The sequence below is a fragment of the Manis pentadactyla genome, chromosome 9 (assembly GCF_030020395.1).
Source record: "Manis pentadactyla isolate mManPen7 chromosome 9, mManPen7.hap1, whole genome shotgun sequence".
NCBI lineage: Eukaryota > Metazoa > Chordata > Mammalia > Pholidota > Manidae > Manis > Manis pentadactyla.
Genome location: NC_080027.1, coordinates 41,870,197 through 41,885,439, shown reverse-complemented (window position 1 = coordinate 41,885,439; position 15,243 = coordinate 41,870,197). Strand labels below are relative to the sequence as shown.

Below are 15,243 nucleotides of genomic sequence, written 5' to 3'. Positions count from 1 at the left end.
AAAGAGGGAAGCAGTGGAAGGAAAGGCCTGCTGGCTTGAGATACAAGAGACCTGGGTTTACTGCATGGCCTTGGGAAACTTACCTAACCTCTCTGGGCCGATTTTTACTCTTCAGCTTAGATGTCCTTGGGTTAGAACTGCTTCACAGAGTAGCAAGGTTCTGTTGGGAGATGCCTCAGAAGCCTCCAGGAAGCTAAGAAGACGGGCTGTGATCCCCGAACCCTGACTTCATTGAGATCAGAGTAGCTCTACTCTAATGTCTTGCTTGTTGGGATTCTGCTTGAGATTTCATTAGATAAGAACAACCTTTTGATTGGTTTACTGACCCCATATACCAAGTGTTTCTGGTCTGCCTGCACATTGTACCCCACCTCCCCAACTTGTTGATAATTCCACTGAGCCTAAGGCACAGCCTCCAACAGTGACAGTTGCTTCAGATTCAGGTTTATTCAGCTTTGACAGTGTTCCCATCACTGGAGAAGGGACCAATCATTCAATTTGAGGTTAGCCCAGGCCAAGACTCAACTTTAAGATCTGGGAACCCTGAACCCTTACCTCTTAGATTCCTCTTAGTACCCCCAGGAAATGTGTTACCCCAACCCCCATCCATCTCGCTGCCCAGACTTGAGTAGCCAGAAGCAAGCATTAATGGTGGTGGGCAGGACAGAGGGGCTGGAACCAGCACACAGATGAATACACTTCCTTTATAGAGGGTGACAAACAAAAACAAAAACAAAAAAACCCCAAACATGTAAAAACCCAGGGTGCTATACAAACTCGATTCATTCAAATTCAAGCTTGTCCAGACCCTGGTCAGAAACCCTAGTGAGGTGCATGTGAGCACTAAGTCAGGGAGAGGGTGGACAGTAGCAAGGCCAAGAGAAAGGGTGGGAAGGAGGCCCCACAGGCCCCCTGGTGATCACTCCTGCAGTGATACCTACACCCTCAGCGACCTGTCCTTTTGGCCCTCCCCCAACCCCCGGCAGCTCTGAAGGCCAGTCCCGAATGGCCCTACCCTCCCTTGCCCCATCCTCACTTGCTCAGGCTTGCAGCCCTGCTCTCCTCCTCCTCCTCCTCCTTCTCTGTGATTAGTAGCAGGTTAGGGTACTGTGTAAGCCACAGTGCGGCTGGGGCCAGGGGAGGCAGGGCGGAGTCGGGGTGAAGAGAGGAGGAGAAGAGCTATCCAAGGACCCCTTTCTTCATGGGATCCCAAACTGTACAACCAGCTCCTCTTTTGCATCCACACGGATCTGAGAAAGTGCACTGTAGGCATAGGCAGCTATCCTGGAGACCTGAGACGGAGGGACCATGAAGAAAGGAGCAGAGACAGTGAGAAGGGGTGAGGGATATCCAGAGGGCAGGGGAGGGGGATTGGTGGGAGGGGATGACGCAGGGGTGGGGATGGGTGGCAACGGGCAAGACAGGACAGGAAGTCAAAGGGAAAGGCAGGGATGGGAAAGACAGAAGGAAAAGAACAAAGGGGAGAAAGAGATTAAGGGTTGAGGGGAGGAGATAAAAATCAAGAGAATGAGGTAGGAGTGAGTGGGGCCCACAGTCTACCAGGCTCCCTAACCCACCTCCTACCTCCTGAGGCACATGTGGGGAGGACATGCGGGGTAGGCCCTGGGTGGCTCACCTGCTGCAAGTCAGAGAGGGGGACAGGCTCACTGGCCAGCACTTGGTGGGGCTGGCTGGTGAGCGATGGCAGCGGTGGCAGCTTCTTCCAGTGAGTCAGGCTGCTGCTCAGCACAGCCAGGCGGGTGCTGGCCAAGAGGAAGGCAGGTGGCAGTCAGGCCCCATCTGCCCTGTGCAGCCCAGGTGAGCTTCACTCCCTCAAGCCAGGGAAGCAGGGTGTTGGGGGCCTCAGTTCACCACAAACTCACTCCAAGCCCACCTCCCTTGGCCTCTGTGCCCCTGAGTGTCAGGGCAAACAGGGCTGATGTGAACTACTACTGAGGCCCTGAGATGTGTGGTTAAGTCTCCTGGGCTGCACCCAAATTAGGAATTTGGACTGGGGCCCAGGCTCTGAAGATGCATCAGGGACCAAGGGGTTGGGAGGAGCCCAGGTAGCCTGAGGGAACCACACTGGCCAGGTGCTCACCTGTACTGCCTTGCCCGGTCCATGTACTCATGCTGCTCCATGCCCTGGGAGTCTGCAGCAGACACATCGATGATATTGCTTTGGGAGGAGGAGGCAGAGAGGACATGACAGGTGCTTCAAGAGGGACATACAGGACTCACTGCCAAGTGCCACTCCAGGGCTGACACTTGTCCCCATCTGCCCACTGGAGCAGGGCTGTGCCCAGAGGTACCTCTCCCCACCATCCCTGTCCCATTCCCCATGTCCTGGGCCCATCACTCTCTATTCCAGCCTTTAACATGAATGGAGGAGCTCCACCTCAAGCTGGGTCCTGTGATGCTCACCTGGCTGTCTTAGCGAGGATGGAGGAGAGCAGGGCCTGCTCATCTGTGCGAGCAGAAGGCAGGCTGTGGTAGTTGGGCTCAGCTCCATTGAGGGCTTTGGTTGGGGGGCTGCCAGGGTCCAGCAGCAGCTTTCGCTCCTCTCGGTCCTGGGGAAGGCCATGGGTAGGAAGTCAGCCCAAGGCCCTTAGTCCAACCTGCCTTTCTTGTGCTCTCCTCTCAGCCCAGCTCTGACCTTTAAGCAGAGATTTTTGTCAGGAATATCCCAAGTGCCCAACTCTATGGAATGTCAGATAAGGCTTAGTTCCTGCCTGCCCTTGGAGGCTCAGCTGAGTTAGATGATGTAATGTGGAACCAAGCAGTCCTAGACGCCCAGAACAGACGGACAGAGGCAAAATGCAAGTATTCAGTAATAGCTCAGGAGCTTCAGAAGACATTCCTTCACCTGAATAGAAAAAGGATACTGGAGGCATGAAATTAGAGGAATGGGGTCTAGAGGAAAACCGATGCAAGTCAGCAGCCCCAGAAGGCCCAACTCCAACAAGGATGCCTCCTCCCAGGATGGAGAGGCCCTGTGCAGCCCCAAAAGAAAGTGAGCCTAACCTCTCTTAACCTCTCCTATTATCTCAGGGCAGGAGTCCTAGCCCCAGCCACTGAGTCACACAGTCCAAGTGTGCTCATTTTTGAGGGCAGGTCCCTTCAGCTCTCAGGTGTTCACTCCCTCTCCTCTGATGTTCTTGTATGGGACTCCCAGAACCAAACTTGGTGTACCTGGTGTATCTGATGTGAATAGTAATGCTGTTTCCTCCCATGCCAAGCCACACATCTCTATTCGTGTGACTTCATTCATTTTCAGCAGCCCTGTTACTCCTAGGCTACAGTGATAACCACAACCCCCAGAACTGACCTGGAACCAAACTAAGTCTGCCAGGTCCTATATAATTCTGTGAGTGTTTCCCCTTGTCCTGTTTCAGTCCCTCGTTCTAATTTCTCTGGATACTACCCTGCCTTGAGCTCATCAGCTGCAAATGTCTGCTGACTTTGTATCAGTTGCAAACTGGATAAGCAGACCTGCTGGGTATGTATCCAAGCCATAAAAAGCAAGGGTGCCCAGGAAAAAGCCAAGGACAAGAGGCCCATCGTGGCTAATGCTGACTCACCAACCCTCAGTGCCAGACCACCAGACTCCTAGCGTACCACTCCAGGCCTATCTCAGTTCCTACTCGAGACTTTACGATTGCAGGCTCCCAGCAAACCTGCCCACAACTCCACAAGTCTCCTTATGGAGGGCCACTTCTGCCCTGATGCCCCACCTTAGGCAGCCCAGCCTGTTCACATTACTCTTCTTTCTCAAGCCTAGGCTTACCAGGTGTCCTCAGTCCCAATAGGAGACAGAGGCTGTGGACTTCTACCCCATCTCCTCCCAACATCTGGACACTATCCTCTCACCCCGCCAAAACAGGATAAGTATTAAAGGGCTAGACAGACAAAATGCTTGCCAAAGATTAAACTATCTCTGAGTTAACCTGGCTCCATAATGGATCCTGAGTGTGCTTCCTATGCGTCATCCTTCCCCAAGTCCCAATTTACATTTTCCTGCAGGACAGAGCAGTTTCTCCCCTCTCAGGGGATTCTTCAAGAACACAGTTCTTTTCTTGAGACCTAGACTTGCAGAAGAGGCCATGCTACCCCCAATTAGAGTGGACAAGTAACACCCCACCCCCAAAGAGTGAGTGGTGCATGGGAGGAGGTTTTTCTCACCAATGTTTGTCCCCAAGTCAATGTCAAACCAGAAGCTGGGGTTTCACCGTCCACCCTAGCACAGACACAAATGTGACCTGGAAATGACTAGACATCTGGTCTGTGAACACAGCTGAAAGAGACAGCTTGGCCCAATGGAGAGAGCACATGGCTTGGTATCAAAGCACTTTGGCTATGGCACTTCTCTGCTTTGTAACCTTGGCTAAATCTCACTTAGCCTCTCTGAACTTTTCACCACCTTTAAACACACATAACCCATACGAGTGTGACAGATGTTGGGCAAGAGTCAAATGAGATTAAGTGTAAAAGGCCTTTGAAAATTGTAATGTGTTGTACAGTTAACAAAGAAGCAGAGATGAGAGTGAGAGAAGGGCCTGCCCAAGAGGTGAAAAGAGGGACTTTGAAATAGTGAATGATTATGGCTTATACATGAGGTAAAGTTGACTTTTGCCACATGAGGCCTCAATTCATTCAGCACTGATCAAGCGCTATCTCTGGGAGTTAGAAACAGAAGTGAGAGTCCATCAAGGGGAGGCAGATTCAGGAGAGCAGCAAGCCCAGCTCTCCCAGCTAGAAGCTGATACCCTTTCTCGTAAGGTATTAACCCTTCTTGACTGATTCTGTGCGAAAGTCTGTATTATACTTTATGGGACAATTTACCACTAGACCACAACTTTCCCAGTAGGCAGGGAATACTGTTTCCTTCTTTTAAGAGGCTGGAGTGAAGTGAAAGGTATTGGGCACCAAGCATGCCTAACATAAGGTATAAGAAATATGGGTTTGTGTTCATTTCCGTATCTGGATAATTAGTAAGGCCCAGGAGCCACCCATGCCTCTCATACAAACATTTTTGCAAGCTTAAGTCCTTAACCTAAAATAGGTTCATGTGAGTCACTGGAGAAAGGGCTGCTTCCCAAATATGGGTGATATAATTAATCCATGCCTGTGACCATCTTCCCCACTAGACTGTGAGCTACTTGCTGAAATCTTTTTGCTGTCTGTGTCTACTATGGTTGAAATGTGGAACCAAAGCTTAGAAGTAATCAAAAAGTTAAGTGGCCAACAGCTTGAGAATTCATCCTTGGAAAGGTCCCTCTTCCTCAAAAAAGGTCAGGCGGGCAGGGCAAGGATTAAAGTGTGGCAAAAAGTCAGAATGCACTGAGGAAGAGGGTGAATTTAAAACACAACAGGTCTCTGGTAGTGCAGCATGGGGAACACAGACAACAATTTTGTAACATCTTCCTATGTTGACATATAGTAACTGCACTAGTTGGGGTGAGGGTTTAATAATGTAGGTAACTGTTGAACCACTGTATTGTACACATAAAATCAACGTAAGATTGTATATCAACTATACTTAAAAAAAAAAACCTGGGCAGATCTCCTCATTCTAACCCTTTCTGCAAAAGAATCAGATCTACAACCAAATTCCCAGTACTAGACCCCCTTTCAGTTAAAGGCGAAAGCTGCACTAAAACAGGCCAAACTGAGCTCCCCATTCCATCTCGCTATTTCAATCTACTCTCATTTACTGCTTCCCAACTTCCCACAAGTCCCGATGTTCTCATTCTGTTAACTCTTTAACTGGTCAACTCAAATGCCACCAACTTCCAGAGGCCTTCTCTGACCCCGCACCAGCAGTGACCTTCCCTCTCCAAGGATACACAGATTTCTGGTTCATCTCGGAACAAACTAATCAGTGCCTCAGCTTACCCACCTCTACAATGGATTCACAAAGCCCGCTAATAGAGGCACAAAGGCACAGGAAACTGGGCAGGCAGTGCTTCCCCGGGACCTAGACTGCGGGTCCTGGAAGCTCTAAGGGTTTAAAGGAAGGAAAGAGATGGGAGAAAGGATAGGCGGCTGCCCGCACACCCCATCGCGGGGACTGTGTAGAGAGAACTGGGGCTTTAACTGGGGTAGAAGCCTAGCCCGGTGTCCCCTCTGTAATCTGTCTCCTCCCGGCCTCCGTACTGAGAGAGCCCCACACACCAGCTCCCCTTCTTCGGCAGGCTTTTTTCTGATTCCCATGCCCCAGAGTCTCAGCCTTATTCCCGAGCCCCGCTGTGGCCGCACCTGGTCCGAATCCTCGTTCTCGCTGCTGTAGCAGCACCCCATGGCCGGGGTCTGGCGGGGCGCTCAAACGGCGCCGAGGAGGGACGGCGTCCGTCGGGAGCCCTTCCGGTCACATGACCCTTGGCTGCCTCTCGCAAGCAATACTGCCGCCGCTCCTACTTCTTCACAGAGCCTCTTCGCGGCCGCAGCAAGCCCGGCTTCCGGGCCCGCCCCCACCGCGTGATCATCGCCAGCCAATGGGAAGGCACACCCGAGCGGCAGATGGGAGACACGTGATACGAGGAAGGTTGAGGGGATCACATGACTTTACCCTCTTCCCCGGTGTCCGAGCTCTAGCTCCCCGCCGCGGGCCGTAGTGCCCCTCCTGTGAGTCGTATTATATAGTCCTGCAACTGCCAGGCTACCTTTCTGGGCCAATGAGAGAGCTTATACCGAATGCCGTCATGAAATGCTCTTCTAAATGCCATGCGAGGGGAGAGTGGGATCTTGCACTCTTAAGAGCAGGCAGCCTAGGGGACACATGGAGGGTGTCTAGGGACTGGGGAACTGAGACTTACTGGAAGAAGGGGCCTTATACCTTCACAAACTAAGGTGGAGTGGATCTGAATCCTGGTAAGAGGAGATAGAGGCCACCTCACTGATCTCCTTGTCTTCTGGCATTTCTCTTAAATCCAGCGTTTTTACAGCCGACATAGTAATCTAACGATGCTCTTAAAAATCACCCCATTTCTAACCCTTGGACCCTGAACACAGGCCCAAGTTTGTCATTAAAGATCTTGCAGAGCCTGACACCTAATTCCCACTCTCCCTGGTTTGGGGTGGGTGGGTGGTGGTGGTATGATGGAGAGGTTGCCAGGATGCCTCACCAGCCATAGGGAAACACAGTTTCCTGATTGTCCTCCTGGCCTTTGCACATGTGACCTGGCACACTCTCTCCCCACCAGGCCTGTGTTGTTTTCATGACACAGTACAATATTCTGATTGTCATTTCTGCCCCCATGCTCTATAATCATCTTCAGCGACCTGTACTCAATCCAATGTTGATTCATTCACTTACTGAATCAAGTATTTAGTATCTGTGATGTGACACACACTGACACACTGTTCTATCTACAGATAAAACACAGCAGTTCACAAAACAGCTAAATGTCCCTGTATACATGGAGCAACACATTATATTGTCTTGTTCTGGGTCAGTCTCTTCTACCAAACTTGGAGTTCTTGGCGGACAGGGACAGGATAGGACTCCATGACCCAAGCCCTGGAACTTCCTTAGACAAAACTTTAATTTTGAATTAATGAGTAAATTGCAGTCTATCACCTTGGCTCACACTATGAACCATGTCCTGATCCAAGAGGTTGAAGGAGAAGCCACCAAACCCAGCAGCTCTTATCCTTCAAATCAAGACCCTGGAGTTCTGTAAATTCTCTCAGGGCTCCTGAAGGGTACGAGTCAGTTCCAGCTTGTTCCTGTGGCCAGTAACTTGAACTGCAGGTCTCAGGTGACAGCAGCAGCCTCACCATCAATAATTGAGAGGACATCCAGTCTGCCTCAGGGTTCTCTTCCTCCAAGGACTCCCCCTCCTGTCCTATGCTCTGGTCTTCCCCAAGCAGGAGCCTCCAGCCCAGGTAAGCAGGGCTCTTGAGTGTGGGTTCCCAAGCACACCACTTCAGACTCACCATCATTCGCCTATTCACATCCATTCATACACTCTTGCTTTCATTTTTAGTTCCCACCACCATCAGGAGCCTCACAAGTGTCAGATCTGGAGGAGAAGGGAGGATGGTTCAGGGCACAGGAGAGGAGAGGGCACTTAACCCGTTTAGGGAGTCTGGGAGAAGAGGCCTGAATGGTGTGCTGTGTGTATGTGTGTGTACAAGCCTGTGCAGGGAATTCTGAAAACTGAAGAGGGGAATGCAGGGGAGAGGAGATAGGACTGGAGAAGAAATTTAGAATTAAGGACTCCTCCCACCCCAGGGAAGAGCAGATAGAGGGAATCCTGGGGTGGAAAGAGAGTTCATCCTACTACACTATGGAATGTCTTTTTCTTGCCTTTTACTGAAGCAGAGCACAGTGACTGAAGGGGTTTCTGACTACAAAGCTGTGCTCTTTTGCTACACATTAGTGGGCCAGAAGAAACCAAGCAGGAAAGGGGTAAGGATGGGGGAGGATATCTCAAAGGGGAACTGGTGAGAGAGGTCCTGAGGAAAGGGTGACTACAGAGATGAAGGTCAACAAGGAAAGTAAAGTGAAGACAGGACCAGGAGTCAGAAGTGGGTAGAGACAGTTTGCGGTTGGATGCACTTAGACCAGCTTGGAGTCCTTGAGAGTACATGGGCTTGGAATCAGACCAGCTCACATTCAAATCCCAGTTCTGCCATGTGACTGTGGATGAAAGTCAGCCTTTCTGAACCATAATTTGTAAAATATAGAGAACTGCTACTGGTAAGGGCTGCACAAATGACTAGCAAATGGTGGGCATGGGTTTCCCTCCCTGCCTCCCTCCACCCCAGGGCCCAAATAGGGACCATGTCCCCTGCCATTGCGCTGGCCTTCTTGCCCCTCGTGGTGACATTGCTGGTGCGGTACCGGCACTACTTCCGACTGCTGGTGCGCAAGGTCTTGTTACGGAGCCTCCGAGATTGCCTGTCGGGGCTGCGGATTGAGGAGCGGGCCTTCAGCTATGTGCTCACCCATGCCCTGCCTGGGGACCCCAGTCACATCCTTACCACCCTGGACCATTGGAGCAGCCACTGCGAGTACCTGAGCCATATGGGGCCTGTCAAAGGTCAGTGTTCCCTAGCATTCTGCTCCAGGAAGCACCCTCAAGATGGCAAAGAAATATCTGGGATCTGCTTCTGACTTACTGGGTGAATTGGGCAGGTTTTTTACACTTTCTGGGTTTCTATTATCTCCTCTGATGAGGCTGGGTAAGGTTACTCATTCATCTAGCAAACATTTCCTGCCACTTCTTTTGTACCCAGCATCTGCAGGGTACTGGGGGAGAAAGAGGTACAGGCTACAGAGATGAGTCAGCCAAAAATGCTGGCCTCAAAGGCGGCATAACACCAAGGGGAATAAGCATCTCAGCACATAACCCATAACTTTGTGGAGTTAAGGGAGATAACCCATAATTATCTGTGTCTGAGTCTTCCTTCTCCACCATGGAGGCTCCCACATCCCACTCATGGTAGCTGTCTGCCTGGATCTGTCTGAGCCCCAGCTCCCAGCAAAAGGGCTTTTAGACTCTTATTAAAGAAATTCATCCAATTCCAAGGAGAGAAAGACATTGAACAAATAAAACAATAGGGAATGAAACTGGAAGTTTTAGCAAAGGTCTCTCCAGAGCCTGGAAGATGGTCTTTCAGAAGCCTGGTGGTTGTTTTTGCCTGGGCCTTCCTGGAGGAAGCAAAATTTGAACTGATAGAAGGATCACTTTCAAATTGGCCAGATAATGAGGACAGAGGTGAGGAAGGGCAAAGCTAGTCATGGGTACAAATGCAGCACAAAAGAATGAACGAGCATGGTTAACTCTGGGCACAGTTTGGGATGGGGTGTAGGCTACAGGTGGGAAGAATTTGAGAGCTGAAACTGGAAAGGTAGAATAGGATCAGGTCCAAGAAGGTCCTGAATATCAAGAATCCCAAATTCAATCCAAGGCCTTTAGAATCATAGAGCCCAGGGAATGATAGGGTCAGATTTGTTTGTTAGGAAAATCCTAGTGGCTGGTGTGAAGACTAGAGTGAAGGAGGCAACTCTAGAAGGGCAGTGAGGGAGGGCAGTATGGAACCTGGGGCTAACGAGATTAGACCCCAGCTAGTTGGGGGCTGTAGTGAGGCAGGTGGGCATTTGAGATTCCTTTCTACTGGGGGCCCTGCAGCCATCTCCCCCCATAGGTCAGATCCTGATGCAGCTGGTGGAGGAGAAGACCCCTGCCTGTGTGCTGGAGCTGGGCACTTACTGTGGATACTCCACACTGCTCATAGCCCGTGCCCTGCCCCCTGGGGGCCGCCTCCTTACTGTGGAGCAGGACCAACGAACAGCAGCAGTGGCCGAAAAACTCATCCGCCTGGCTGGCTTCGACGAGCGCACGGTCAGCCCCCACCTCCTCAACCCTGTCTCTTCCCTGCCATCCCAGGCCTTGCCCTAGACAAGCGTCTCCATTGGGGGAATCCCACCAAGGGGAGGAAGCAGCTAGGGGACTCTGGAGGGTGTGAGCTCCTGTCCTGTCCTGTCCTAAGTCATTTACAGATATTTGCTGTTCAACAACAAAGCAGCAATTAAGAGGAAGGTCTCTGGAACCCAGCAAGTCCAGGTCCAAAACTTAGTCTGCCTCTTGTTAGCTTTGGGCAAAGCACTTATCCTCTGAATCCCAGCTTCTTCACTGGCAGACTGGAAATCACAATACTGATCCTGACTTCTTGGGTTCTGAGGTCAGAGGAAATGTGTGAACACTCATGGGAACCTAGGCCAGGGTCTAACATAAAGTAAGCCAGGTCCTGGTGGGGTTTGGTGCGGGGAGAATAATCCTTCCCACCCTCACCTCCAGCTCCTCCCACCCCCACAGGTGGAGCTCATTGTGGGTAGCTCAGAGGAGGTGATCCCATGCCTACGAACCCAGTACCAGTTGAGCTGGGCAGACTTGGTGCTCCTGACACATCGGCCCCGATGTTACCTGCAGGACCTGCAGCTGCTGGAGGCACATGCCCTTATGCCAGCTGGTGCCACTGTGTTGGCTGACCATGTGCTCTTCCCTGGTGCACCCCGTTTCCTGCAGTACGCCAAGAGCTGTGGCCACTACCGATGCCGCCTCCACCACACTGGCCTCCCAGACTTCCCTGCCATCAAGGACGGCATAGCCCAGCTCACCTACACAGGGCCTGGTTGAGGTCCAGGCCCAGGGGTTCTTACTCTACTCCCTACCTCCACCCAAGCAAGGACCTCACAATATCCTGTCCCCTCCTTGCTTATGGCTAGGGAGGCTCTCCTCCCACCCCTGCCCCACTCCAGTTCCACACTGATCTGAGGCATCAAGTTCTGTCAGGCTGTTTGGCCCCATGGTACCCTTCCTTCAAGGGAGAGCCATGGGCTGACAGGCAAGAGGCCTGAGCTCCCAGCCCAGCTCTGTCACTGATTTTCTGAGTGACTCCATGGGAGTCCCTACTCTGCTCTGAGACTTAATCCACTTTCTTAATAGGAACAAAGCTGGCTGGGAGAACTCCAGGTGCCTCTCAGCTCTGGGCCTCAGAAAGCTTGCCCTCCCCAGCCCATGCCATTCAGGGTGGGAACAGGGGAAACAGTGAACACTGAGTTCATGGCCCTGTAGGAATGGCTGGGTGCAAGCTGGGCCGGAGGAAATGGCAATGGAGCCAGGGCCAGGGCTATGCTGGGCTTCCCTGGCTCTGGCCCACATGACCAGGTAGCTTTGCCTTAAGTCCCTTGTGTGCCTTCTCCCCAAAGCTCAAGAGAAGATATTGGATTCCTCTGGGGCCCACCAACAAATAGGGAATATACATGGGGAAAAAAAATATCAGTCCTGTGTTTTTATTAAAGAGTTATAAAGAGATTATACCTGGCAACCAAGGGGTGAGGTACTGGCCATAAAGCTGGGGTAGGCTTAGGCCCTGGGGATTCAAAGGCAGATTGATGACCTGGGAGGGACCAAGGAAACCAAATCCTGGCAGCAGCAGCAGAGGTGCCCGAAGGTGAGTATCCAGGCACTGGGGCAGCAGCTGGTTCTGCAGGGGCTGCAGGGTAGGTTGGGCTGGTGTGGAATCTCCCTGAGGCCACCCTGCCTGGTCTACCTAGATCATCCACTGGTCCTGATCTTGTTCATTGCCTTCCATGTCCACCTGGAGAGGAGGCTGGTGTGGGTGGGGAGGAGCCTCAGCCACCCGGCCAGCCCCAGTCCCAGATCCTGCCCCTGGCTGGATCCAGAGTTTCTGTACCCCACCCACCACTTAGGTCAACAGTAGGGGCCAGGAGCAGAGGCCCTCCCCCACACCCCAGCCTACCTCATTGACCTCTCCATCATCAGGTGACTCATTGTAGTCATTCATCTCATCCATGTCCTGCATGTCTTCATCATCCTCTGAGTCCTCTTCACTATCCTCGTCATCGTCTTCATCCTCCTCTTCCTCGTCATCATAGTGCTGGTGAGGCAGGGAAGAGCCTATAGGCTCTACAAGACTGCCCACACTAGTTCAAAGGCTGGCCCACTTGGAACCTCTCACTGGAGCCAACAAATGAGCCCGCACTCCCTAACCCTTCCCCCCTGGAGTCTAGCAGGCTGGCTCATGTTCTGCAGGACCTTACGCTGGGCCCAACACCCACTCTGTCTAGCTCCCCTTTATGACTGCCATACAAAGAAGAAGACCACAACTGACTGCTCTGGGGTCAGAGGTAGGACCTTCAGCATTAGAGCAGAGCTTTAGTCCACCTGGGCCCCACTTGGAGCCACTCACCTCTGAGGCCGGCTTGCCAATAGGTACCAGGTTGTTGTCTTTCTCTGCAATGCTCTGGAGCTGTGACCAAAGAGGGAGGACAGCAGGGCCAGGTCAGAGGCATGGGACTGTACCATCCTGTCTCTAAGAACACCCCCAAGAGTGAAAGAGAAGCTTCCTTCCAGTTCTCTGGAAGATTTAATTCCTTTCTCTCCTGTCATTTGCCACTTACTTAGGAGCTTGATCCAACTACATAAACTCTCTGGGCCTTGGTTTCCTCATAAGATTATGGTGACAGTAAAGTGAAACACTAGCAGCCTAGAACATGGCATCTGCCAGGTCCTCAACAGATGATCAAAATGATCATTCCTATGCTTTACGAAAAAGAGCCTAGGTTCCAATCCGTCCAGAGGTCCCATGGCCCCAAAGCAAATTACACAAAAATGAGAACCTAGCCCCCCAACCACAGCCCACCCCCAACAGTCAGCCTGATTCTTCCTAACTCAGAGCAAAAAGCTCCTCCAGGGCAACTCTCAGACATTAGGCTGGGTCATGGCCAGTGAAGGAGTGGGAGGGTCCCTGACTGAGGCTCCACTGCCATGGCAGGTCCTTACTCACCCAGGCCTGATGCTGCTGTTCTTGCTGCTGCAGTTCTGTCTCCTCCACACAGGGTCGATCCAGATTAAACCACAGTGTCTCAGTCACACGGGGGAAGAGTGAGGGGAACAAGGTGGACATGGCTCCTAGACTAGAGGTAAAGGGTCAGGTGAATCTAGCTCTCAGATGTGTTTGGTTTTAGTTTATATTTGGTTACAGTTTGATTTGGGTAAGGGGTGGAGTGGAAGGTAGCAGGGAAATAGCCTTTTCCTGTGGGAATCTGACAGACCTGGTGGCTCCACCACTTCCTAGCTGTTTGACCTTGGCCAAGTCACTTAACCTCTCTGAGCCTGTTTCCTCATCTGTAAAATGGGGATAATAACAATTAACCACCTTCACAGTTATTCTGATAATTAATTTACTTTATGGATAAGTAAAGCTATTTGTAAGTTGTTGAGGACAGAAGAGAACTGAAACAGAATGCAGAGATAGGAATCCAGAATGCATACTGGAGTTACAAAATTATACAAAATTAGAGGTGACAGGGTTCTACTATAACTCTCTCTACCTCCCCTGAACACTACCTATTTTTTGCCCCTCTGTGGTTGTCCATATCATCCCCACCCAGTGTCAGAAATTTAGGACACTAATCACCTCTCTCGAACCACACCCAAATTGGAGAGGGAGGGTTACCACGGTCAAATATAGTTCAAGAAGACATTCTAAAGACAAAAATAAATGGATAAATAAGTAGATGGGAGACTGAATAAATGAACTTAACATGTGAATGAACAAATAACCTCAGCTTGGATTAAGCAGCTGAGGTATCTGACCAGGAAGGTCTCAGAGTATTCTGAAGTGAAACCTTTCAGTTCACAGGAAAACTGAGACCCAGCGACAAGCAGCGACTAAGCTTTAGGTCACACAATGAGTTGGGGCATAGAACTCCTCCGGGAAGATACCCAGACAGGACACTAGAGGAGATGAGCAGTTAACAGGATCTACGTCTAATTCTGCTTTTGCTCTAATGTGTTTTACTAATCCGGGGCCAGCCGCTGCCCTTTCTAGGACCTCAACTTCCCAGCCCGTGTAAAAGGTACAAGAGGGTCCACGCTCACGTCCCAGAATACTGAGACGCCAGACAGCGAGGCTCGGAAAGCCCAACCCCTTGCCTCAAAGTCACCGCCCATTCTTTGCTTATTGTGATAATAACCATGGGACTGACCAACAGAAAGAAGGCAGGGGCGGGATTCGGACAGTCATTTGCCCTTATAGGGTTGCTAATCGTGAAAGGAGCGGGCCTGGGTAGGGCCAGTTAACTGGAAAAAATACTGGGTGACAGAAAGGGACACCAATGAGTGACGGTTTTGAGTGAGGGGTGGGGCTTGGTCTCGAGGAAGCAGCCAATGAGCTAGAGGTCTTTAATGTTGGAAGCAATCCGAACATGGAGCCCCTGAGGTGGGTCAGAGGAACAGGGTTTTTCTGAGGGAGAGAGGAAAGAAAGAGCAATGAGACAGCAGCCACAGCCTTGCCTTGTGTACTTACCGCGCCGGGAGACGACCCGGAAGCACTTCACTGTTCCTGAGCGGAAGGACCCGCCAGAACTCGGACACAACAAACGCATGCGCTTTTGATTTCCTTTTGTTTCCCTGTTCCCGCCCACCAGACCGGATGTGGCGTTATACACCTTAGTCACGTTGTTGGGGGTGGGAATTTGCCTGCTCCTTTGGCCCTGCCCCAACTCTCAGCCAATTGGCCTCTTCAGCCTGGCCCCACCCCGAAGGCTTCATTTAACACTGCCCCTCTAGCCCCAGGCGGTGTTTGCTCTCTAACCCTTGCTGCAAAAGAGCTGATAGCAGGCTGCGTTAGTGCTGGGACTGTCCTCTGTCCGTGGAGAGCTAGTATGCTCCTAGCTTCCAGAAACGCTGGGTGATTGTACGCCCT

At 51.4% G+C, this 15,243-nt stretch overlaps 3 protein-coding genes across 8 annotated transcripts; 1 reads left to right on the top strand and 2 right to left on the bottom strand.

The window, feature by feature from the left end:
- Positions 1-427: 427 nt before the first annotated feature.
- Positions 428-6,424, bottom strand: LAMTOR1 (late endosomal/lysosomal adaptor, MAPK and MTOR activator 1). The gene is made up of 5 exons (XM_036904255.2): positions 6,259-6,424; positions 2,425-2,570; positions 2,102-2,179; positions 1,637-1,763; positions 428-1,292 (listed from the first exon to the last, which is right to left on the bottom strand). The coding sequence occupies exons 1-5, from the start codon at positions 6,298-6,300 to the stop codon at positions 1,200-1,202; spliced, it is 486 nt and encodes a 161-aa protein (XP_036760150.1). The 5' UTR covers positions 6,301-6,424; the 3' UTR covers positions 428-1,199.
- Positions 6,425-6,506: 82 nt separating this feature from the next.
- Positions 6,507-11,637, top strand: TOMT (transmembrane O-methyltransferase). Of its 3 annotated transcripts, none has more exons than XM_036904243.2 (4): positions 6,507-6,870; positions 8,773-9,047; positions 10,156-10,352; positions 10,827-11,637. In XM_036904243.2, the coding sequence occupies exons 2-4, from the start codon at positions 8,789-8,791 to the stop codon at positions 11,145-11,147; spliced, it is 777 nt and encodes a 258-aa protein (XP_036760138.2). In that variant the 5' UTR covers positions 6,507-6,870; positions 8,773-8,788; the 3' UTR covers positions 11,148-11,637. The 3 variants fall into 3 exon arrangements, with proteins under 3 accessions (XP_036760138.2, XP_057363226.1, XP_057363224.1); XM_057507243.1 differs by having other exon boundaries at positions 6,507-7,887; XM_057507241.1 differs by lacking the exon at positions 6,507-6,870 and having other exon boundaries at positions 8,078-9,047.
- A 150-nt stretch (positions 11,638-11,787) lies between these two features.
- ANAPC15 (anaphase promoting complex subunit 15) lies at positions 11,788-14,952 on the bottom strand. Of its 4 annotated transcripts, none has more exons than XM_036904253.2 (5): positions 14,845-14,952; positions 13,321-13,450; positions 12,724-12,783; positions 12,274-12,411; positions 11,788-12,123 (listed from the first exon to the last, which is right to left on the bottom strand). In XM_036904253.2, the coding sequence occupies exons 2-5, from the start codon at positions 13,438-13,440 to the stop codon at positions 12,064-12,066; spliced, it is 378 nt and encodes a 125-aa protein (XP_036760148.1). In that variant the 5' UTR covers positions 13,441-13,450; positions 14,845-14,952; the 3' UTR covers positions 11,788-12,063. The 4 variants fall into 4 exon arrangements, with proteins under 4 accessions (XP_036760148.1, XP_036760149.1, XP_036760145.1 ...); XM_036904254.2 differs by lacking the exon at positions 14,845-14,952 and adding an exon at positions 14,305-14,440; XM_036904250.2 differs by lacking the exon at positions 14,845-14,952 and adding an exon at positions 13,589-13,678.
- Between the last annotated feature and the right edge of the window lie 291 nt (positions 14,953-15,243).

Bases quoted from the DNA above. Each gene is read 5' to 3' on its own strand.
- TOMT (XM_057507241.1), top strand. From the start codon at position 8,720: ATGACTAGCAAATGGTGGGCATGGGTTTCCCTCCCTGCCTCCCTCCAC. The intron at 9,048-10,155 runs GTCAGTGTTCCC...CTCCCCCCATAG, and splicing joins CCATATGGGGCCTGTCAAAG to GTCAGATCCTGATGCAGCTG. The intron at 10,353-10,826 runs GTCAGCCCCCAC...CCACCCCCACAG, and splicing joins CTGGCTTCGACGAGCGCACG to GTGGAGCTCATTGTGGGTAG.
- LAMTOR1 (XM_036904255.2), bottom strand. From the start codon at position 6,300: ATGGGGTGCTGCTACAGCAGCGAGAACGAGGATTCGGACCAG. The intron at 2,571-6,258 runs GTGCGGCCACAG...GGCCTTCCCCAG, and splicing joins AGAACGAGGATTCGGACCAG to GACCGAGAGGAGCGAAAGCT. The intron at 1,293-1,636 runs GTGAGCCACCCA...CCTCCGTCTCAG, and splicing joins CCCTCTCTGACTTGCAGCAG to GTCTCCAGGATAGCTGCCTA.
- ANAPC15 (XM_036904253.2), bottom strand. From the start codon at position 13,440: ATGTCCACCTTGTTCCCCTCACTCTTCCCCCGTGTGACTGAGACACTG. The intron at 12,412-12,723 runs GTGAGTGGCTCC...CTGCCTCACCAG, and splicing joins TTGGCAAGCCGGCCTCAGAG to CACTATGATGACGAGGAAGA. The intron at 12,124-12,273 runs GTAGGCTGGGGT...CACCCACACCAG, and splicing joins ATGATGGAGAGGTCAATGAG to CCTCCTCTCCAGGTGGACAT.